This window comes from Glandiceps talaboti, chromosome 6 (assembly GCF_964340395.1).
Source record: "Glandiceps talaboti chromosome 6, keGlaTala1.1, whole genome shotgun sequence".
NCBI classification, from domain to species: Eukaryota; Metazoa; Hemichordata; class Enteropneusta; family Spengelidae; genus Glandiceps; species Glandiceps talaboti.
Genome location: NC_135554.1, coordinates 14,724,931 through 14,750,448, shown reverse-complemented (window position 1 = coordinate 14,750,448; position 25,518 = coordinate 14,724,931). Strand labels below are relative to the sequence as shown.

Here is a 25,518-nt window from a genome sequence, read left to right as displayed (position 1 = left end):
GCAGTCACTGTGCCAGTGTTTCTGTCAGTACATCTGTGTTGCTGTCAGTACATGTGTTGCTGTCAGTACATCTGTGATGCAGTCACTGTATCAGTGTTGCTGTCACTGTGTCAGTGTTGCTGTCAATGTCTTCTTAGTAATAGTAAGACTATGAACACATTTACATGTAAGTGATCTTCCTTGAGAGTAATCATGAAACTGCCAAAATATAGAGTTGCTGACAACACCATGTTGTTTATTTTGTTGCAGGACACCTTAGAATTCTTGCTCGACCACCTGAAGTTGATATCAGCACACTGTGATAGTAATAAGATGAATACTTTCAATCTAGCGGTGTGTTTTGGTCCTGTTCTCATGTCGCCTACTCCTACCACAGATAGGGACTATGAAGCAGCCGTAGATTTTGAGAAACACATCGAAGTCCTGCAACATCTGTTGGATATTTGGCCTGAAAAAGAAGGTATGGAAAATTGTCACAGTTTTTACTAACAGTCTTTTTTTCTTTCTGAATTACAAATACAAAATATGTCTTCATTTTGTACTTTATAACCATTTCATGAAATTTTTAAATTATCATATTTGGTAGTTCTTGATAAAGCCTTGGTAGGTGGGAATGTACAGTCAGAAATTGATATTGTCTTAATTTTGTAATTAATAATGTCAGAATGGTGAAGATAAGTTAACAATGACATTTTATAGTTTATGGCCTTATCATAATTTGCAGCCATGTTTGTACTCGGAATGATGTAAAATTGTCCCCGTAGTGTAGAGCCATTGATAATGTAATGTAGAGAAGGCACTATGTAAGTGAACAGCATTAAATGTGGAAGGCACTGTGTAAGTGAACAGCATTAAATGTGGAAGGCACTGTGTAAGTGAACAGTAATGTGGAAGCACTGTAAGTGTAAGTGAACAGTATTAAATGTGGAGGGTACTTTGTTAGTGAACAGTAATGTGAAAGGCACTGTAAGTGAACAGTATTAAATGTGGAAGGCACTGTGTAAGTGAACAGTTATGTGGAAGGCACTGTGTAAGTGAACAATTTCCATGACCTCTAACCTTTGTAAACAAAAGTTATATACATAAACCTGACAGGTCATTTAATATACATGTCTAATGGTGAAGTCATATACCGTAAATGCTCTGCTTAGTTTGTAGAATATAAACATGTCTGTCTTGGACATTTTTATCAAATATGTATTCCATGTTATCAGAAATATTGACCCTGAACATGTGACATGTTACGAATATTAATTTTTCTGACATTTTATCAGTTTGAAAAATTCTCACTGTTATTATAGTATACTGACCATGAAAGTGTAGGGCAGTGAATGAAATGATGGTTGTAACACTGAGTAGAATAGTTCACTAGACTGTTTAAATGAAAGTGTATGGCAGTGAATGAAATGTCATTTGGATGTAACATTGAGTAGAATAGATCACTAGACTGTCAAATGAAAGTGTAGGGCAGTGAATGAAATGTCATTTGGATGTAACATTGAGTAGAATAGATCACTAGACTGTCAAATGAAAGTGTAGGGCAGTAAATGAAATGTTGGTTGTAACATTTGAGTAGAATAGTTCACTAGACTATCAAATGAAAGTGTAGGGCAGTAAATGAAATGTTGGTTGTAACATTTGAGTAGAATAGTTCACTAGACTATCAAATGAAAGTGTAGGGCAGTAAATGAAATGTTGGTTGTAACATTTGAGTAGAATAGTTCACTAGACTATCAAATGAAAGTGTAGGGCAGTGAATGAAATGTTGGTTGTAACATTGAGTAGAATAGTTCACTAGACTATCAAATGAAAGTATATGACATTGTCTGAAAATGTAAACATTAACTGGAACTCATTTATCAGTTCAGCTTTCATCATAAGGATGATAAGCTACTTGTGAGAAGTCGTTAGATTAATCATGTGTCAAGTACTCCACTTAGTAAAGGTTTACCGGTAGTTTCCATTTACTTGGTGTCAAGATATACTCTGCAGACTCAACTCAGTTGTATACTCACAGACATGGTAATATATGGAAGACAGTGTGAAAATTATAAATAGTAACATCTCTGTACCAGAGGTAGTCATCTGAATATAATCATTGATGAATAATTTTATGTTTTTTACTCAAGTTTACTCGCATTAAGCCTTGATTGAACTATTTTTAGTTTAATGTTACTATCGATGCATTACTTCAATATTACAGTTATCTTTTGGCATTGTTAGAACTGTTGATTGCATTATTATTATTATTATAAAATATCTTTATTCAGGTAAAAATTCAATAAGCGTTACAAACAATGCAAGACATTGAAGGGTCGGCTTCTTTCCATTGCGGCTCATACATCAAATCAACAATAACGTAAAAATCCACTTAACAAATTCTAAAATACATTAAAATGTAAAATAGTAGAGGTGTCTTTCTCATTTTTTATATGCATCATAAATCATGTTATCAGATCATTTATGATATATCTTGTATTATCAGGTTTGAGTTCAGTCAATTGTAAGTGATGGTTAAGTATGCTTCAGTAAGTAGAATACTGTCACTACCTTTTAAATATGCCGCATAAATTATGCCCAAAATTGGACAAACTCGGTTTTAACCCTTTAACTTGAAATTAATGTTTTCATGCATGAATGCTATTTGCTAAATTTACCAAGTCACCCTTGCATAATTGAAATATGTACTTCTAATAATAGTAATAGTGAGATTTCTAGTGTGCCTGCTTAATATCTGCAAGCAAAGCTCTAGGCACAGATATGTAGGTGTAATATCAAATTTGATTATTTACAAATGAAGGATGTATTGTTACAATATTTTGTACATAGTTTCAGGTATACAGTGAATTCAGTTAGGATCACATAAGGCCAAAAAAAAAGGGAATTGTTTCTGGTCAGGGCAGTTTGTCTAAAATGGTGTGGCGACGTGAATTTTATTTTTCATTCTCAGTAAACCTGCCACTCAGTCTACTGTTTATGGCAGTTACTGTTCTTTTTATTTAGTACTTTAGAGCAAGTGTGTATGTGGAGAAGATGTCATTTGCTTGTTCATACGTGATTGACTCTGCTGTTGTCTTCACTGAAGTAGGGAGGGTTATTTTTGTGTTTCTCCCCCAGATCTGCAGACTGCATGAGCTGGACAAACACACAAAAAAGACCCACACGGCAGTATTTAAGTGATGTGCCTAATGTAAAATTTAATAAATTTCCTTTCAGAGCGAGTGGCCATCAAAACTCGTCTGACAGAGAAGTCTGTGAAGACAAAGAATGGAAGTCAGGAGGATGATAGCTGTTACCATAGCATCGATGACTTAGATGATGCACCAACTACTGCCAAAACTGAAGAAAACTGGGACTCCGAAAACCTGGAAGTGTCTGCTTGTTAATGGTTGCCTAGCAACACATTGAAGTCATTCATGGCCCATGGTAACCTTTATGCAGTCAACATTCCTCATAAAATAAGTAGAATTGTACTTTTCAGTCTTTTTTTTAGTTTAGCTTTTTATTGTGATTTTGAAAAAAATGGCAGACACTGGTGAAGTTAAACCGATCTTTGACATTTCTAAATTTTACAATTGTTGTCACTGTTTTTAAAGCAGCAGACAAAATCAAATTTTTTTTTTAAAGGTTCACTTGAAATGTGTATAGCAACACTGTATGTGAATGTTGCAAGCATTGGTCAAAGTTTATTATAAAATATTTCGCAGATGAGAAACTGACAGTGAAAGCATTTTATGAAGAGCGCCATCTATAGGCCAGTAGTAGAAATTGAGGACTGATGTGGTGATCATAATGGTAATATTTGTACCAATCAAATCCATTGTTACTTAGTGTTAGTATTTTATTCATATATTGCAGATATTAAAGACTGAGTAAGTGAAGAGTAAAATCGTAGAGTAGAACTTCGTTTTTTTGAAATGAACAATAACCTAAGTGTTAAAACTAAGAACAAAGTGTGAATGCTGTATGTGTGTCCATAACATAAGATACAAAAGGAAAACTATTATAACAACCTCTTGTACATAATCTTAAGATAACCTAACACCAAAATAATGTGTTTTCAATTATTAGCTTTTACATCTATGGAGTACATGTACTTGTATGAAATGGTCCCTGTGTTTATTATGACGTCCTGGGTGTACAGTCAGTTTGGCTTGCATGATAAATTACCTCAACAAACAAAATGTGATATCGTGTTTGTGTCCTAGGTCCATGTTAGTCTTTGTATGTCAACAAATATCAGCATAGATTTACTAGAATATTAAAAAAAAAAAAAATTTCTGCATATTGCTTCCAGAATAGATTGTGTGCAATGAATTTTTCTTCTTTTTTTTCATTTTTTTTTTTGAAATGTACAGTTTTTGGATTTATTCAGTCATTTGAGTGACTCTTGTAGTGAAACTATAGTGTAGCCTTCAATTATGTAAAAGACATGTACATATCAATCTGAAGATGATCAAAGTATAACTGTGTATGTGACAATCAGATACTCACAACATTTCAACTCGTTGTCTCTCTCTTTAAGATGTAATGTATTTGATAATGTGTAAAGTCAGCTGTGTATTCTATTCACTGTGTAGACTTTAATCAAATCAATGGATGTGTTAATATGTTGTATAAATTGCAAGCTGAACCAGTTGTCAAATTTGTGGAATGTAAACTTTTGTGAATTGTAATTCCTGTATGTGTGTGTGTGTGTTAATAACTACAAGGATTAGTATACTGCCTGTTTCTATTCAAGGAAATCATTTTGATTGGTTGGTGATCAACCAATCAGCACTTCTAGACAAAGGCCACCTGCACTTATGTAAGACAGGCTAAAGTGATTAAACCATTATTAACCAATCAAACCTTTGCTTAGGAGACCTCAGTTGTAAAGAGAAACATGATTGGCTGATTACCAACCAATCAAACCCTTGCTTAGAAGACCTCCGTTGTAAAGAGAAACCTGATTGGCTCAATACCAACCAATCAAACCTTTGCTTAGAAGACCTCCGTTGTAAAGAGAAACCTGATTGGCTCAATACCAACCAATCAAACCTTTGCTTAGAAGACCTCCGTTGTAAAGAGAAACATGATTAGCTCATTACCAACCAATCAAAACCATGCACAGAAGATGTAGACCTGTAAGACATCTCTGATTAGCATATCACCAACCAATATCAACAACACCCTTTGTTTTCAAACTGGTCTTAATCATCCAGTCAGTTCATAACTGTGTTCCCATTTTCCACCATAAAATGTTATATAATAGAAAATTGTCTCATTTCAACTGCATTATATCCCTTCTATTTGAACGTTGTTCAGGAAGAAGGGAGACAACACAGTGAACGGTATATTTCTTAAATTTTACTCAATGGTGAAAGCCTTGAGTTGATGTTACAGATATGTTGAGAGGTGCAGGTTATGGTTCTTGACCCTTGACCCTTGACCCTTGACATTACATGCATATTGAGAAGTGCAGTTTATGACCCTTGACCTGAAATATATATTGAGAGATGTGCAGGTAATGGCTCATAACCCTTGACCATACATTAATGTTAAGAAGTGTACTGGTAATAGCACATGACCCTTGACCTTTCATATCGTCACATCAGTGCAGTAACTGTAAGGTCGTATCTGCTATGCAATTGTATAGGCAGACATGACCTTACTGCACTGACATGACATTATATTGTAAGAACTGTGCAGGTAATGGCTCATGACCCTTGACCTTGCATATATGTTGAGAGGTGTGCAGGTTATGGCTCATGACCCTTGACCTTGCATATCTGTTGAGAGGTGTGCAGGTTATGGCTCATGACTAGTGTACAGTCTCTGGATATAGAGCATTTGGACTTGAACTGTAAGATTTTATTCATCAGACTTGTAAATTTTTACCAGATGAAAGTATCAATATGACAATGTATGAATGATATGCAAATATTTTGTTGATCAAATTATCACAGAATTGACTGAAGTTTTCTGTGTTAGTTGTTTGAATGATTTGTTTCTTCAGATATTGGTAGATTACTGAACTACATTAGACTATATTTGTGGTGGTGGTGGGGGGGGGGGGGTTAGACAATCAATGTTTTCAAGTACCAAGTTATTGTCCCTTGTAAAGTTTTCTAAAAGTCTATATTTTTTCTGGCTTTTCCCTGGATCTACAGTCAAGTGCTCTTTATGATGACAGCTATCAGTGCTCTTAATACCAACACAGAAATATTAATGTTGGAACACAACTTTTAGTATAACCTGGTCTTTTCATAAAAAATGTTTGACCAGGGCAAGGGATGAAATTTGTCTAGTTAATGATTATCTGAGAACTGAATTTTTCTATATAGCAAGAACTGCAATCTACCTTTATCTGTGGAAAAACTAGTCCATTGTAACAAGTAGGATATCTCAATTATCTATATTTTCATTGATTATTAAATTCAAATATATTCTTGTCCATCAGAACAGTTGGTGATGTAATGAAATAATCACCATGGAAACCAAAAAAATGACTATACAACTGAAGAGGTAAACATTGTTGAGATTGCATTTTGACTGGTTGTCTTCTGGTATGTAGTTTTGATATAACCTGAATGGTTTCAGTTGTGATGTTTCTCTTGATTCACAAACTGTAAGGTATAGTATTTGTTGTAACCCATGTATGAGCACAGTTCTCTTCACAGCAATTCAAGAAAGTATGAGCTAGGGCAGAACAGAATAACTGTCAGTCATTGCTATTGAAAGCATGGGATATGCATCATTCAATTACTGTCAATCACCACTAGTGAATGGATGGGCAGTACTCAGTTACTGTCAATCACTGCTAGTGAAGGGATGGGCAGTACTCAGTTACTGTCAATCATTGCTAGTGAAGGGATGGACAGTACTCAGTTACTGTCAATCATTGCTAGTGACGGGATGGGCAGTACTCGGTTACTGTCAATCACCACTAGTGAATGGATGGGCAGTACTCAGTTACTGTCAATCACCACTAGTGAATGGATGGGCAGCACTCAGCTACTGTCAATCACTGCTAGTGACGGGATGAGCAGTACTCAGTTACTGTCAATCACCACTAGTGAATGGATGGGCAGTACTCAGTTACTGTCAATCACCACTAGTGAATGGATGGGCATCACTCAGCTACTGTCAATCACTGCTAGTGACGGGATGAGCAGTACTCAGTTACTGTCAATCACCACTAGTGAATGGATGGGCAGTACTCAGTTACTGTCACTCACCACTAGTGACGGGATGGGCAGTACTCAGTTACTGTCAATCATTGCTAGTGACGGGATGGGCAGTACTCAGTTACTGTCAATCACCACTAGTGAATGGATGGGCAGTACTCAGTTACTGTCACTCACCACTAGTGACGGGATGGGCAGTACTCAGTTACTGTCAATCACCACTAGTGACGGGATGGGCAGTACTCAGTTACTGTCAATCACCACTAGTAAATGGATGGGCAGTACTCAGTTACTGTCAATCACTGCTAGTGAAGGGATGGGCAGCACTCAGCTACTGTCAATCACTGAATGTGAAGGGATGAGCAGCACTCAGCTACTGTCAATCACTGAATTTGGAGGGATAGACAGCACAATCATTTATGATGTAGGAGTGCAATACGTTAAATCATACAAATGGGTGCAAGAGACTGACTGTAGTGTTAGTGAAAGGTTGCTAGTGTGTGTGTATTGTACTATTATAATCAATATTGTCCTGTCTTTTCCAGTGTTATACATGTTTATATAAAAAAAAACTATATCTGTATTAAGGATGTTGGTAGATCACTCTATTTTGGTCACTTCTCCATTGCATTGTCAAAGTAAAGGTACATATTGTTTCTTTCAAAGTACAATCATTGGGATTGACATCATGACAAAGGAAGTATACTTCTTAGAATGTTTATGAGTTTAAAAACCATGTCTATGGGGTGTTTTTACTTTACTACAGAATTGATATCTAGTGATCTATTAGCATCTTCACAGACACATACAAGGGTAAGGTTACATTCAGATTTAGACCGTAAGATTAAACATTGTTGAACACCTGCTAATTTATTTTGGGTTTATATTTTCACTTAGCATATCTGGAAATAATGTGTTTTGTGAGACCTTATAGAATAAAAATTTGAAAGTAGCATTATGTGAGAAAATTATGATGTGTCAACATTTACTGGGCACTGCCTGATTTAGACAATGAAATTTTAGGAAAAATCATTAAATGAGCAAAACCCAAAATAAATGAGCAGGTGTTGTTGGCAGTCTTAGTTTCATCACTCATTATATAGAGTGGTTTAAAGTAGCCATATTTATGAGAAATTGGTATTTATTTTGGATTTTGGATTAACAAAACAACTTTATGTGTTTTTCTACTAGAAACAATAATGTGAGAAAGCGTACCTCAAAGTCCTTGTGTGTGACTCAATTAATTGCCAAAATCTATATTAAAAAATTATGTTTATTAAAGTTTGTTTATTGCATGTCCAGGGAGTGATTTGTAAACAAACTTTGGCACATTTCTTTAGCCTTTTTTTGTAATTTATTGAGTTACAAACACAGACTAGGTCTATCATGTTTGTTTTTGGAATACCTATTTCTCATTCACATGGGTACTTTTGGGAAATGACAGTAACAATGACTGTAAGTTATTTTGTTACAGTGTTGCTAATGTGATGTGACCTGTTGAAAGGTCAAAGTGTAAAGTGAGGTATGGGAAGTGATATCATTAGACTGTCGCACCATGTATGTGAAGAGTACTTCTTATCTTTGTATTGGTCAAGTAATGAACACTGCTCATCTATTTGTGCAATATTTGCTGTGGCTTTGTGAAAGTCGGCTTTAAATGTAAATTATGAAATATGTCAAAGGTCTTTCTTTCAAAGACAAAATATTGAATGAATTAAAAATTGGTGTAAAATGTTCAAATTCAATCTGCTTACTTAATGTTTACAACCCAAGATGTTATTTGTGCAAAGTGTACTTCAACAATATCTGCATTTTTATTTGAATGTTTATTCCACTTCAATATTTAATAAAGATGCCGTGAATGTGAACAAAAGTGTCTTTTTTGTTTTTTTTCTACACTTTGAGAACAATATGTTTTTGTACATGTCTATGTCCATGTCTATGTCCATGTACATGTCTATGTCCATGTCCATGTCTATGTCTATGTCCATGTCCATGTCTGTCTATGTCTATGTCCATGTCTATGTCCATGTCCATGTCTGTCTATGTCTATGTCCATGTATATGCCTATGTCTATGTCCATGTCTATAGTCTATGTCCATGTCTATGTCCATGGCTATGTCCATGTCTATGTCTATGTCTATGGCTATGTCCATGGCTATGTCTATGTCCATGTATATGTCCATGTCTATGCCTATGTCCATGTCTATGTCCATGTCTATGTCCATGGCAATGTCTATGTCTATGGCTATGTCCATGTCTATGTCTATGTCCATGTCTATGTCTATGTCTATGTCCATGGCTATGTCTATGTCCATGTGTATGTCTATGTCTATGTCCATGGCTATGTCTATGTCCATGGCTATGTCCATGTCTATGTCCATGGCTATGTCTATGTCTATGTCCATGGCTATGTCCATGTCCATGTCCATGTCCATGGCTATGTCCATGGCTATGTCTATGTCCATGTCTTTGTCTATGTCCATGTCTATGTCTATGTCCATGGCTATGTCTATGTCCATGGCTATGTCCATGTCTATGTCTATGTCCATGGCTATGTCTATGTCCATGGCTATGTCCATGTCTATGTCCATGTCTATGTCTATGTCTATGCCCATGTATATGTATATGTCTATGTCCATGTCTATGTACATGTCTATGTCTATGTCCATGTCTATATCTATATCTATGTCCATGTCCATGTCTATGCCTATGTCTATGTCCATGTCTATGTCTATGTCTATGCCCATGTCTATGTCTATGTCTATGTCCATGTCTGTCTATGTCTATGCCCATGTATATGTCTATAGTCTATGTCCCATGTCCATGTCTATGTCTATGTCCATGTCTTTGTCTATGTCCATGTATATTCCTATGTCCATGTCCATGTCTGTCTTTGTATATATCTATGTCCATGTATATGTCTTTGTATATGTATATGTCTATGTCTATGTATATGCATGTCTATGTCCATGTCCATGTCTATGCCTATGTCTATGTCTATGTCTTTGTATATGTCTATGTCCATGTATATGTCTATGCCCATGTCTATGTCCATGTCCATGTCTATGCCTATGTCTATGTCCATGTCTTTGTATATGTCTATGTCCATATCTATGTCTTTGTATATGTCTATGTCCATGTCTATGTCTATGTCTATGCCCATGTCTATGTCTATGTCCATGTCTGTGTCTATGTCTTTGTATATGTCTATTATGTCCATGTATATGTCTATGTCCATGTCTATGCCCATGTCTATGTCTATGTCCATGTATATGACTATGTCCATGTCTATGCCTATGCCTATAGTCTGTCCATGTCTATGTCTTTGTATATGTCTATGTCCATGTCTATGTCTATGCCCATGTCTATGTCTATGTCTATGTCCATGTCTGTGTCTATGTCTTTGTATATGTCTATGTCCATGTATATGTCTTTGTATATGTATATGTCTATGTCTATGTATATGCATGTCTATGTCCATGTCCATGTATATGTCTTTGTATATGTATATGTCTATGTCTATGTCCATGTCTATGTCCATGTCCATGTCCATGTCTGTCTATGTCTATGTCCATCTATATGTCTATGTCCATGTCTGTGTCTGTGTCTATGTCTTTGTATATGTATATGTCCATGTCCATGTCTATGTCTGTGTCTTTGTCTTTGTATATGTATATGTCTATGTCCATGTCTATGTCTATGTCCATGTCTATGTCTATGTCCATGTCTATGTATATGTCTATGTCTATGTCTGTGTCCATATCTATGTCCATGTCTATGTCTATGTCTACACCCGTCTACATTTCCTTCTAAACAATTCAGACTGTTAAAGTATAATTATGAATTGAAAGTATCACTAACATGCACAGATACTTTTTTTATTTTTTTTATTTATAATCGACTGACAGACCCATACTTTTTAAGGTATTACAAAAAATTATACGATGATAAATATCGAATTTAAGGACATGTATCTATATTTAAGGTATGTAAAAGAGAAATACAATAACCTTTCTTGTTACCACTGCGGTCGCATTTCATTTAAGTTTTCCACGCTGAATGTAAGGCCAAATTAAAAAAAAGTTATTTGGTTCCGGTTACCCGACCCCACCTAGTTTTTCACGCCGACCCTAAACCATTTTTTACGTATTCGAGAAAAATAATAATGAAATCATCGCAAAATTCGCACAGTCTCGCAAGAAATAGTGGATGCAGAAACTGACATCAACTTAAAAAGGCAATATAAAATTATTCTTCCTGTCTGTAATGGCTGTTCATCTGATAGGAAGAAATAAATAACACAGACACCATATGATTGGAAAACCTGAACTAGACACTCACACATGAAAAAAAATATAATAAAATAAAGTAATAAATCTACCTACACCACCTATTATAAAATTTAATGTAATCGGAACCACACATTTCTTTTACGCCTAAGAGGGGTGTTGACGAGTTATTCAGTAGTGACTCTAGAGATTCTACCAAACAACCCAGGTTTTCACCGACCACTATGGTTTCCTCCTACACCGATGAGGGTTGACCATCACTGGACTTTCTGGGCCCGGGAGACAAGTTTATTTTAAAAAAACGTAAAGAACTGTCCAGTGTAAATAATCTATTACAGTAGACCCTCGCTAACTCGCGGGTGTCCGGGTCCATCAAGAATCACATACTGAACAATTCTGGAAGTCCCTACCATAATATGTATCTAGTCTACATTCTGTACATGTCGACGTTCTCTACGATCACTAACTTGGAACAAGGACACGATACATTGTAGTTTCGTCATCCTACTAGTGCTACTGTCAATGATCTTATAAAATAACGCTCTGGATTTGGTGCTATATCAACTTAGTTGATTGATTGATTGATCGATTGATCGATCGATCGATTGATTTATTGATTGATCGATTGATCGAGCGATTGATTGATTTATTGATTGATTGATTGATCGACCGACCGACCGACCGACCGACCGACCGATCGATCGATCGATCGATTGATTGATCGATCGATTGATTGATCGATTGATTGATTGATTGATTGATTGATTGATTGATTGATTGATTGATTGATTGATTGACTGATTGACTGATTGTCTGTTGTACATAAAACAAAAAAGATAAGCCCTAATGTCGGTGCGGAAAAATTCATTTGGACGCAGCTGGCGCAATTTGACCTAATTGACCTCGAGTGGTACTAGAGTATTGCCACTGACAACACATCAACATTTCAAAGTGATTACAAAGGTGTGTGTACATACCTGGGGTTATAACAATACTTACCATATGAATAGAGCCACTGGTGGCATCCATTTTGAAATCAACATACCGCAACCATAACATTACAACACAATATCGTACGAAATATATAACTAATGATCAAAGAAGACATTGACTTTGACATCGGATTATAAGTTACATCGTAACTATAACACACCATGTAACAGTTGGTCCTGTCTAAATATCCACGAATGTAGATTGTAGCCACTGAAGTATGGCTTATATTATGACAATATATCGTAGACTTTGCATGTCAGCTGATAGGACCTTATGTTTATACCATGCAGGTGAGTTTTATTCATGTAGTTTAATTTCGTTTGTAACTAAAAAATCCGTGTTAATGTGTCATTCCAATGTACCCCCCCCCCTCACCCATTCTGTTCGACGTCGATTATATGGATTACATGCAATCGGCACACATACTTTCTATAGTAACTACATGTGAAGTATCTGTTTACATTATATATCGATATATATATATATATATATATATATATATAGAGAGAGAGAGAGAGAGAGAGAGAGAGAGAGAGAGAGATAGATAGATAGATAGATAGATAGATAGATAGATAGATAGATAGATAGATAGATAGATAGATAGATAGATAGATAGATAGATAGATAGATAGATAGATAGATAGATAGATATAGATATATAGATATAGATATATATATATTGTACTACATGTCAATAGTAATGTTGTACATGTATCTGTTACTAGTACTTAGAATACATTTTTTGTCAGTGTGTCGAAACATAACAATTATTTATAGGCCGAAATGTAGTTAGGTGACTAGTAGTAAAATGATCAAAAAATGACGTACAACTATAAATCAGGGTTATATGTATAAACTGTATTGTAGCACGTTTGAACGTTGTTTGGATTAACTACGTGCGACAATTATCTAACATTTTTTTATATTGGAGTAAACTACAAAACAGCTGATAATATTATGTAGCTACCAAAGATCTGGTGTTAGAGACATCAAAGCCTGCCATCAGAAAAGACGTATGTAAACCTGTCCTATAAACACGGAAATACGGAAGTGAATGTTATTGTCATTGCGACAAATACCAAACCTTCGTGTGACTTTGTCGATCATAAACTACTGACCACTATTTTAGTCAAATATTTTTATATTGTACAGTAACTGTACATGTACCTATCTAATGAGAAACGTCGACAATTGCATTATTCCTCGAGTAACAACCATAAAGTTGGCTAGTTTTCCCAACACCGAACTTAAACCGTCGAGACGAAAAAAAAGGAGAGATAAAAGAAAGAAAATTATAAATACTAAAATCCAGTTTAAAAATTCTCACTACCACCCTTACTGCATAAGAAATTATTGTTGCTACAGAATTTGATATATATTCGATATATTTGATTTATATTTCCCTGCAATTGTAAACACTCATCTAACAGTGTCTTTTTGAATCAACTCTTTTTTACTTAGAAGAAATATGATAGTTGTGTACTGATGGAAAGGTAATACCACCGTTTATCATCATGGGTTGTGGTACATCGAAACCCAAAGTGGTGGATTCACAATCACCTAAACGGGTTGTAACAACTGCCAAGAAAACGATAAGTGAAGAAACTGGGACAAGTGATGACAACAGTAAACTGTACGATTCTGACTACAATTCATCTATGGTTCCTGAACTTCACACTATTGTTGAACCTTCGAATTCGGATAACAACTGGTACTATGAAGACGAATCAGAGACTGCCAATCAGGAAATTTGTAATGACAAAAGAAGTACTTTGTCTTCACTAAAATCTGACAACCCCAAACAGGTACGTGTTACGAATCGGAGTCTATTAGTTATCGAATACGTAAGTGTCTCTATGACAAATCAATTTCTGAAAGTACGATAGAAGTTACTCTTTTTTTGTGTCTCATCAAATTAGTAAAATACATTTTGATTTGGAAACAGTCAGCATACTATTCGTACCCAAACAAATAAACAGAGGACCATTTTCCGTATAATAATATAGACACTTTCAGTCGAAAATTTTTATATTTTTTTAATGTAGTATATACGTGTACCTCGAATATAAAAGTCTTAAACCTCTACTGTTACTTTATTGAAGAAAACGTAACCCATATTGAGTTACTATAAATCAACCGCAATACATGATGTCTATGCGGCCATATGTAAACTTTCATACGGTAAAGTCTTGAGAGATTAAATAACTTTGATTTAAAGACAAATTGGCTACCACGTGACATTTTTTTGTTGTCATTTTAATTGGTAATATCAATTTCCCAAAGATGAAGTTCAAGTAATTCATGTTATCTTCAAATACTAGTACACTGTATATATCATATTTATATACACATCAAGTTCTGACGAATTCCATTATACACAATTCTATATACAGGCATTCGTGGCATTATTGTCACGGGAAGTAATAGGACGAGAATCTACTTTGTCTGGCATCTCAGGCTATATCAGTGGTGCCCCTAGTCACGTGCCACTACTACTTCATGGAAAGCCTGGTGAAGGCAAAACTAGTGTACTTGCCAAAGCAGTTACGACGACCGCCACCAACATCCAGGAACTCAAGGTGTCAAGGTATTATAAGCTTATGTATGTAATGTTGGTGATGTCTCAAATATCATTCATAGCCTGTCTGGTCTGTCTATAGAAATAGAGAGTAACGAATAAATTCTAAAATTGTAGTTAAAACAGTATGAAGAAAATATTAATACATCCATGATTAGAATACATCACACTTGTAAAAACACCATCATTTTACGATGGAAACATGATTACTTGTGTTGGGTATCAAGTGTTTCTATGTATGTATGTATGTATGTATGTATGTATGTATGTATGTATGTATGTATGTATGTATGTATGTATGTATGTATGTATGTATGTATGTATGTATGTGTGTGTGTGTGTGTGTATGTGTGTGTATGTATGTATGTATGTATGTATGTATGTATGTATATATGTATGTATGTATGTATGTATGTATGTATGTATGTCTCATCTCTCCCGCCCCACTGTCTTTCTCTCAATCTCGGCATGTCTGTCTGTCTGTCTGTCATCTCTCTCGCCCATCCCTGTCTGTCTGTCTGTCTGTCTGTCTGTCTGTCTGTCTGTCTGACTGACTGACTGACTGACTGACTGACTGACTGACTGTTCGATCCTCCGTCCCTCTCTCCCTCCACCCCCACCCCCTCTCTCTCTCTCTCTCTCTCTCTCTCTCTCTCTCTCGCTCTCTCTCTCTCTCTCTCTCTCTCTCTCTCTCTCTCTCTCTCTCTCTCTCTCTCTCTCTCTCTCTCTCTCTCTCTCTCTCTCTCTCTCTCTCTCTTCCCTATGGTAAACTGTGATCTTTGTTCAATTATAAAAATGAGAGATAGAGGCATAATATAGCCAATATAGACAGACGTCTGTATTATGTTATTGTCACGTGTTTCACATGGACCTCCACTTACTTGTCTGTGCTTCACATGGACATATCTGATGCCACTTTCAGGATGGGTATTAAAGTCATTTTACGTTCATCCCAATGCGTAAACCGTTTCTTAATTTCTATTTTACAGTAGTCGAAACGGAGTGGACTGGCGACTATTTTATCATTTTGTTGGGTCCATTCCCAAGTCTTCAAATTTACAAACGATGTTGCGGTCATTACTGCACGACGTTGGTGCTGTTAATGTAAGTGAAATATTGGATTTATTGACTTTTGATCAAGTTGGTGCTGTTAAAGTGGGTTTAATTTATTGTCTGCAAAACGTTGGCGTTGTTATTAAATGTACAAAGTGAAACTTTACATTTATTAACTGGTGTTGATGCTGCTATTAAAAGTAAATGAACTAATTTATTTTATTGGCTGAAGTTGGTAGTTTATAGTGATCATTGTTTTGTAACCGTGAACTATCAATTTTTACTTGCTACAGACTTCCATGTAAATAACTGTGACAAACTTTTTTTCAGGAATTTACATTACCACGAACTTTGAACGGTTTGATACAAACAACCAGTGCATTATTATCCAATCCGTTCTGTCGACCATTAGTCATCGTGATAGACTCCCTGAACCAGGTCAGTTTTATTATTAAATTCACAATTTGAAAATAAGTGGGTTATTTTGAAAACTCACACAGAACGATATTATAGCAAAATTGAAAACACTTCCTGGTTATCGAATATTAACTTTATACACAATGTAGCATCTTGTGACGAAAAATGTATTTATATCTTGGTCATTTCCCCATTAATTATTCAGTTTGATGACGTGTTTGAAGATGATGTCATACGGTGGATTCCGCGACAACTTTCTCCCACTGTTCGGTTGATTTGTTCCACGACTACAAATTCTACTGCACACTGCAAACTCAAAAACAAAATTCCGTCAATTGATGAAATCACACTCCCGTCATTGCGGCAATCGGATCTGCAGGTTTGTTGGGTTATTAATATGATGTACTATGATGCAATGGGTTACATATAAACCACTGATATATACTTATCTAATTTGTCTATGATTTGAATGTTTTACATGTGTAAGTTAAATGAGATAAACGTTGTGTAAGAGGTTGTCATGGTGATTATTTAAATATCTGAAGTGATGGAATGGTCAGATTATAATGACTGTACAATAGCCGTAACTTATACGCAGAAGAACCGCGACGTACACTTTGGACAAAATATGTTTTGAATTCCAGACAGAACCGACATTCTAGCATGATATCACTATAAAATTTCCGCAAACCTGATTTTGCCATTTTAACAAACCATAAGCTGTTAGTTGTTACGAAATTCACAGCAAATTGTTTGTCACTTTCGTCACGACATAAAGTTAAACCTCGGACCATCAATTCAAGTTTCTTTCTTGTGACGTCATATATAGACTGCAAACCTTTGCAATATTTTATGCTGTTTCGTTAAAGATTCGTCGCATTTTGTATTTTACTTCATTTGGTAAACCATCGAATTCGAACTTCGGCAAATATCTATGGATTGTGGAGTTTGTCGATATCTACATAGTCTTTTGATTTCTATCGTATCACGAATAAAGAATGCCAAACGTTATTGTTTTTTAATTTGTTGCAGAAAATAATTTACGACAAGATGGTAAAACACAAAAGAAAACTTTCCAATAAACAAATAGAAACTTTACTATCTAAATATAACAAGACGAATAATCTCGTCTGGTTGAGTACGGTTTGTGACGTCATTGGTTTACTTGACGAGGCTGGCGGTGAAGAAAGGATTCGAAACATTGCCGGTAACATTGACAGGTAAGTAGTAAACGTGTTTATAATAATATGACTGAACTATTAGTTTAACATGTTTCTGACCAATGTCGATATTGTGGACAATATTTCAACATTTGTTGATGGTAAAAATTCACTTGTTGAGGATATTGACGGGAATACTTCACCACTTGTCGATATTATCAAGAATATTTCATTATTACTAGCAGATACTAAAATTTCATTCTTGCTTTTACAGACTACTAGCAGATGTTGTGACTCGTTTTGAAGATACCAAAGACAGACTGGATCGTGTCATTGTCGGATTTCTCTTCTTACTTCAGTTTTCAAATCAAGGAATGACAATGTCTGAACTGAAATGGATTCTGGGTGACAGAGAAACTATATTTCCTGTCCATATAGATGGGTTAGGTGATATCAGAATAAGTAAGATATTTTGTAATATGTACATATATCAATTTCAATTGATTGTCGAACTTATGAACTGTGTGTACATTTCATTCAAATAACAGTTAAAAAATAATGCATCCCTCCAACAACAACAACAACAACAACAACAACAACAACAACAACAACAACAACAACAACGACGACGACGACGACGACGACGACGACGACGACGACGATGATAACAAAAACAGCAGCAATCCCAAATTGTTACAGGAGATTTCGTCTTAGCTTGCAAATGCTAGTAAACAATGTACCAAGATCAGAGACTGATCATAAGGTTTCATATTGAGGTAGACATAATAAATGTAACACACAAACATCCCACACAGTGTCTGCTCTAGATTTTGTCCCAGTTGTGTTTGCTATACAGAGCAGACACTGTGTAAGGGATGTTTGTGTTGTATCTTTATTGTGTATATATCTCATTGTGAAACCTTGTGTTCAATCCCACTAAAATCCTCAACTTACCGTTTGATAGAATTTGCAAGCTAAGACGAAATTTCCTGTATCTTACAGAATATTACTTCTTTCAGCATTCAAACAGTGTTACAGCATGTTGGACATACTATTACAGTTATCCAGTCTTGACAGAAAGTATATAAACACATTCATATTACGGCCTCACATTACGGCCATATTTATATATAGTATACAGTGATGTCATATTGTAATGTCATAATATGCATGTAAAATACTGGTGTAAAGTTACATTGGTGAAACAAATCGACCACTTTGTACAACTATGTACAGTACCAGGTAACAGTAAAGATTCATAGAGTATGAGACGTTTCACTGAATACACCTTACTTCCCTGTGACAAAATATTCTAACCATGTTGTGTTATTTACATTACACAGCTTTCAACAGAGTGTATGAACAACTGAGTGATAATGACTGGCAAATTGTCTATAATGCTGTACATCCATTTACAAGAAAACTAGAAGATGGCGATGATGACAAGGATGTACGACTTGGCATACGACATCTCTCAATTGGACATGCAGTTCAACAAATGTAAATAATCTATAAGCTTACACTACCAAATTTAATTGCTTTATGACATAATAACCATGGCCAATACACAGTTGTCAAATGTCAAAAAATGTGGAATTCTGCTTATGGCATATCTAAATCAGTGATGTATAGATTGAACACATTTAGGAATTCTCATGTTTGTTTATGTAATTCTGGTAAAAATTTCGGTTGTCCAGTTTGTTTTACCAGGAGTAGACATTCTAAAGAACTTTCATGTAATTTACAGGAATGTTTTCAGTTGTCTAGTGATTGTTGGTTTTATCAGGTCCAGAATTAGTCTTGTTGGAGAACACTCAGTGGCAATCTTCGGTTGGTTTTAAAGTAAGCGGAACAGGGACTAGTAGCTAGACTATACTAGTCCGGAACAAGACATTTCCTTTGTTATAATACTTGAGCTGATCAATGTGGCATCCTTTGGATGATCATGGTATCAAAGACTAAATTACAGTATTCGAATGTGTCTTTATTTGCTTGACTTTTACAAGGAATTTTCTGGATGGTGAAGATGAGAAAGTTTCTGATGAAGAAAGAAGCGAGAACAGAGAATGGTGGCACTCTAAACTGAGTGACTACTTTGAATTAGACACAAATCTTGAAAGAAAACTAGAGGTATCATAAGTAAATTACAGTAACATTGCTTTCAAAACTTGTTTTTTTTTCCTTTTATGAGACACTGTTTTCTTGTTTTAAGGCTAAAATTCACATGATTTTTAACTTATTTGCAAATTCAAAAATTTTCCTAAAATTTCCAAATGAAGAGGAAAATAAAAAAAAAATTGAGATTTTTTTTGGCAGCATATTCTCATAATAAATTCATGAACAAGATAAGAGTACCCAGTGCACCTGTTAAGTTGGCATCAGGGTGTACTTGCAGCACATATGTGCTTATGTACCTCTGTGTAACTATTTCTTCATGAAATTCTCTCTTTAGGAGTATCCTTACCATGTATGCAAAGTTGGACAAGAAGGTGCTATTGTCAAATGTTTTACTGAGTGGCAAATATTGGAGAGATTACTTCAAGACCAGTTACCATGGTTACTGTTTGCATGGAAACAGGTTGAAACTTTATTGTCACATTTCTATCTTAACTCATATCTAGTATGTTAAAATAGTATAAAAATGTCACTTTTTGGTATTTATCAAGTGTATTTATCACAGAGTAAAAGGGGGTTATTCTACCAAAAGCTTGGGATACGAAATACTATATAGATGGATAGAGTCTGGCTACGGTAATGTGCATTTCTCAGTACCTGTAATAGCATTTTAACTCATGCCATTATACCCTTTGTAATTCAATTCATTCATGAACTGTTCTGAACTTGCCGGTCCGGTCAGCAATTAGCTTATATCCTCTGTGTTAGTACATAGACACTATATATGGTTTGAAGTCTTTGAATCAAGTGAACACACATGTATACAGATGACTCTAAACTTGTGTAACAAATGTTGTATTCAGTGAAGTTCAATATGTTTGATGTTAGAATAGATTAATAAAATATGTGTGTTGCATCCTTAAAATTAACCTGAGGACGATATATTTTATCTTTTAATTCATTACACTTTAGGTCAGTACCAGTGAAAACATGATCGAAATATACCAGGATGCTTTGCAAGAATTACATAAGACTGAAGGTAACAGTGAATTTGTAGCCCACTGTTTCAGTCTGGCAGCTCAATTAATGTAAGTTAAATGCTTTACAACCCCCCCCCCCCCCCCCCTCTCACTGTGGAAAAAAATTGTAAATAGTCATTAGTGGCAATGTTATAATGGTTGATACAGCAATTATGGTCAATAATGATCCACAACATCTCTTTTCTCTAAAAATGGTATTCATTCTGCAAATTTGACCACTAGCAATTCTCCTTTCCATTGTAAATGGTTTCACAGCACATACTCATACAGCAGACCCATATCAACTGAAAGGCATAGTTTTTGACTACTTGGTTTTTCTTTTTATTTTAAATTTTGGCTTCTGATAAAATTTTTATTATAAATTTTTTATCAGGCATTCTCTGTCACAAATCAATATTTGCTTGTATATCTAGTGATGCAGTGTGCAAGTTATTGATGAGTTTAGTGTCATTTAATAAACTGTACTTTCCACCATTTTTGTTCTCATATATTAAAATGTGTCCAAGACCACATGATTTTATATTTTTAGAAAGTTTGAGACATTTAAAAAAATTCACCATAAATATAAGATGCCATGATTGCAGGTATAATGCTGAACTGTACAGTACTGCCAAGGACTTCATAGTGACTGCAATTGATATATGTAAAGGACATGGTGACCTGGAAAAATTGGTTGAAATGTACACCATGGCTGGTAACATCTTACATGAGGTAAGCTTTACACTATCACTACATGAAATGTACACCATGGCTAGTAACATTTTACATGATGAGGTAAACTTTACGCTATCACTTTATGAAATGTACACCATGGCTAGTAACATCTTACATGAGGTAAGATTATCACTACACGAAAAGCAAGCATGCATTTAGTATGTGACATCCAAAGTTTCACTTTGATTTGGTAAAGAAAACCTATCCTACATATAGAAGTCATAACACCTCTTGAGTAGAAGTGTCAGCATCTTGTCAGTAACTAGATTTAACTCTAGTCTTACGATAAATTGGTATGCACTGTGTCAATGCATGGCATCAGACACATGGTATCCAAAGTTGTACATTTGTATTTTGAAAGTTAGTCAAAAGATTGCAATACTTCAGCAGGATTTGATTCAAAGATACAAAATTCCTTACTTGGTAATCAAATATTTTAATACCAAAATGTTACTAAATTAATAATTGTATGTAAATATAAAATGTAATATAAATTCTACAAAAGCTGATTTCCAATTGAATTGATATCCAAACATAGTCTTCTCTTTCAGTTTCTGTTTTTTTCATTTTATTGTAGCATTTACATTCTAACTCTGACACAATTACAAATGAAAGGAAAGATGAATTGCGGCAGTTATTACGATATTACAAAGACTCTCTCAAGATTAGACAGAATCTCTACTATACTGAAGACAAACACAAGGTAAGTGTATTGTAGCAGTTTGGATTTAAAAGTACAGGTGTGTTTGTTTGTTTGCTTGTATGTATGTATGTATGTATGTATGTATGTATGTATGTATGTATGTATGTATGTATGTATGTATGTATGTATGTATGTATGTATGTATGAATGCATGTATGTATGTATGTATGTACGTATGTATGTATGTATGTATGTATGTATGTGTGTGTGTGTGTGCACGTGCATTCATATGTTTATGTATGTGTGAATGTATGTGTGTGGGCATGTGTGTGTGGGAAGGGGTGGGTTGAACTATTAGAAGTACAACAATTAGGTATTACAAAAATTAAACATTCGATAGAATCTGTACTAAACACTAGATAAATATTAAGTTGGTGATAATTAGTGTAGGGGTAGAGTTGGTAGGGGATAAAATTAGTATGTGTGTGTGTGTGTGTGTGTGTGTGTGTGTGTGTATGTGTGTGTGTAAATTATGACAGTCAGTTACTTTGTCATTGTTGTTATCATAAAATGCATAAATCTGACATTTACATCTAGGAGTGTACTGGGAGTGTATGCCAGCAGTGAAAGTATTCATCAATAACTACTTTCACGCTTTGATTCTTGTACACGATGACAGCAACCCAGTGCAAGAAAACTTACATTGGCATTGATAAAAATGATGTCTTTTCACAATTTACTTCTAGTACTTGATGGCAGCAACCCAGTGCAAATATGTGGAAAACTTACATTGGTGGATGTTACTAGGTGGTGATAAATCATTCACTAGTCATGAAGCAAAGAAAGATGCAACATTGCATGTAGATGAAGCCATTAGAATCAGTAAGGAGGTGAGAGAATTTAGCTGAAAATTAGTATGCATATGTTACAATGACTTATTTCATTCCAACGAAGTTCTCAGCTTTTACAATAGTTTTCAAAAACCACTGATTAAACAAAATTTAACATTTGCTCAGATAGTGCAACTGAATCTGGATCTTTTTAAACAATTCTACTCGGTGTAGTTTGTGCAACTTTTATTATCATTTTAGGCTCGTAATCTTTGCATAATTTATCAATTAGTCACATAGCATTAGTTTCATGTAACTGTTATTGTTATTTTAGTGTTGTTCACTTTGTAATGTTTATCATCTTAGCCATGTACATTGTTATAACTGTTATTGTCATTTTATCCATGTATACTATAGGTTAAGAACTTTGGTATGCTAGCAGAAGCCATCACAAACAAAGCAACACTGGATGATGAACTCAAGGTATGTCATCAACTGTGTTACTGTAGTACAGTCAGTCAGTCAGTCAGTCAGTCTGTCAACACTAAAAAACAAAAGAATCCCACATATTGGACTATAGGGTTACAACAAACTATACTTCACCTTGAAACATCAGAAGGAAAATAGTTACGTTATATTTTGGGGTAAATATTCATGATGCACAAAAATAGTAAAATTATATCGATGTCGCTGTCATCAGTTAAATTTTTAGATATTAATTCCATGAATTATTTACAGAATTTGAGTTCTGAGTTTCAAAATTTAAAATAAATATATACGTTATATTAATTCCAGTTGTATGCTGAAGCTATTGAGATCTGTCTGAGGGCGTTTGGTGAGAATCACTTACTAACAGCTAGATTGAATGGATATATAGCAAGATATTATGAGAAAGACAGCGACTGGAAGAGGGCTGGTAGACACTACTCGTTACAACTTAAAATATTCACTGAGGTAAGATAATAGTAGATTTTAGTACTGGAAAGTAGAAACATTCTAAGATGGTGTTCAGAGGAACACGACATGTCACTTTGTGTACTATAGATCACCTTGTCACACACACACACACACACACACTACACACTACATATACACATACACACACAACACAACACACACAGACAGACAGACAGACACACACGTACACACACACTACACATTAAGAAAGGATTAAGAAATGAGTGGTGAGTCATAGAAAATGAAATGTTACTGTAAATGTGTCAGGTTTAACAAAGTTACATCTAAGATTTGTCCCTCTGGGCTTGAATTTCTCAAGTATAGGTAGTCGAATGGGAATAATGGTGTTTGGCAGTATTGTACATAAACAGGAAAAGTATACATACATCTACTTATTACAATTAAGGGGCAAGATGAGATTGGAATAAGAGTTCATAGAAATACTGTAGACAGTTATAAAATGTTGTCTATACAGAATGATTGTCAGGTTACACAAAATATTCATTGTTGTCAGCATCAATCATTTTACATTTCTGGTTTCATTTCAGGTTTTAGGTTCTGATCACTGGAGAACAATGGAAACCAAACAAAAATTCCACAATCCAAAACTAAAAGAGTTTTTATTGGGAAGATAAAACGATGTAACTTTTAGTTGTGTCATATATTAGATTATAAAACTGAGGTAAAAGAATTTAATCAGGATGGTTTCATTAGATTGGTAACTTGGAAGTACTACATTTAAATAGCAAATATTTATAATGTACGATTTCAACAAGAGTTACTTTCACATTACCACATTACAAAGACAGTGTTACCCCAGTGTTTTCCATTACATTAAGTTTTTAACCATATTGGATTAATGTGATGTGTTTATTAAACGTGACATTACGGCTGTAAAAATGTACTGGAGATAAAACTTTTTGAAGTGTCAAACTTCATCACCAATTGGCAATACAAAGCTGATTGTGTGCTCTCTACACCAGACTGAGTACATCAAGGAAATCCACACTACTGACCATGATTTTTTACTTTGAGACAAATCACTGAGATTATCTACACATTGTAAATACTACATTTTAACAATGACTGTTCTATTTGTGTGTTTTCATGACAAGTCAGAATTTAAAATGATAGATTGAAGTCAAGTAGACTGGGATATCTTGTACATGTAATGGAAACTAAGGTGTGGAATTATTTACACAAGTCACAGTACTATAAACATTATACATGTGAAAGCCAAGTTGTATGATGTGATTTATGCCCTCTGGCTGTTTTATATAATGATGGTAGACGTCTACATTACTGGTTCTGTAATATTTGAAATAAAAGTCAAAACATTCATAAAATATCATTATTTACTTAAAATAAGCTTGCACAGTTATAATTATATTAATCTTCAATATTTTTCTTCATTAAGCCAGAAAATACTTGTGACATAAATGTTTTGTCCTTACGGGTCTTCAACTCATAGTGACAAGGCCCCTTATGTCACTCATATTTTCTTCAGTTGAATGAAGAAAAATATTGGGGAATACTACTTGACTGTCGGACTATTTT

At 34.8% G+C, this 25,518-nt stretch overlaps 3 protein-coding genes across 3 annotated transcripts in view; all 3 read left to right on the top strand.

The window, feature by feature from the left end:
* LOC144436884 (rho GTPase-activating protein 100F-like) overlaps window positions 1-3,659 on the top strand; it is a 32,797-nt gene extending 29,138 nt beyond the window's left edge. The window contains exons 4-5 of the mRNA XM_078125746.1: window positions 250-460; window positions 3,217-3,659. Coding sequence (XP_077981872.1) covers window positions 250-460; window positions 3,217-3,386 — 381 coding nt within the window. The 3' untranslated portion in view covers window positions 3,387-3,659. The remainder of the gene's footprint in view (window positions 1-249; window positions 461-3,216) is intronic.
* A 10,309-nt stretch (window positions 3,660-13,968) lies between these two features.
* On the top strand, window positions 13,969-20,291 carry LOC144436883 (uncharacterized). The gene is made up of 10 exons (XM_078125745.1): window positions 13,969-14,259; window positions 14,848-15,041; window positions 16,025-16,136; window positions 16,416-16,523; window positions 16,708-16,881; window positions 17,535-17,722; window positions 17,937-18,124; window positions 19,006-19,162; window positions 19,669-19,792; window positions 20,115-20,291. The coding sequence occupies exons 1-10, from the start codon at window positions 13,969-13,971 to the stop codon at window positions 20,289-20,291; spliced, it is 1,713 nt and encodes a 570-aa protein (XP_077981871.1).
* Window positions 20,292-21,627: 1,336 nt separating this feature from the next.
* LOC144436882 (uncharacterized) lies at window positions 21,628-24,692 on the top strand. Its single transcript, XM_078125743.1, has 6 exons — window positions 21,628-21,651; window positions 22,109-22,234; window positions 22,921-23,064; window positions 23,422-23,487; window positions 23,800-23,958; window positions 24,510-24,692. Exons 1-6 carry the CDS (start codon window positions 21,628-21,630, stop codon window positions 24,594-24,596), a joined length of 606 nt encoding a protein of 201 aa, XP_077981869.1. The 3' UTR covers window positions 24,597-24,692.
* The last annotated feature ends 826 nt before the right edge of the window (window positions 24,693-25,518 follow it).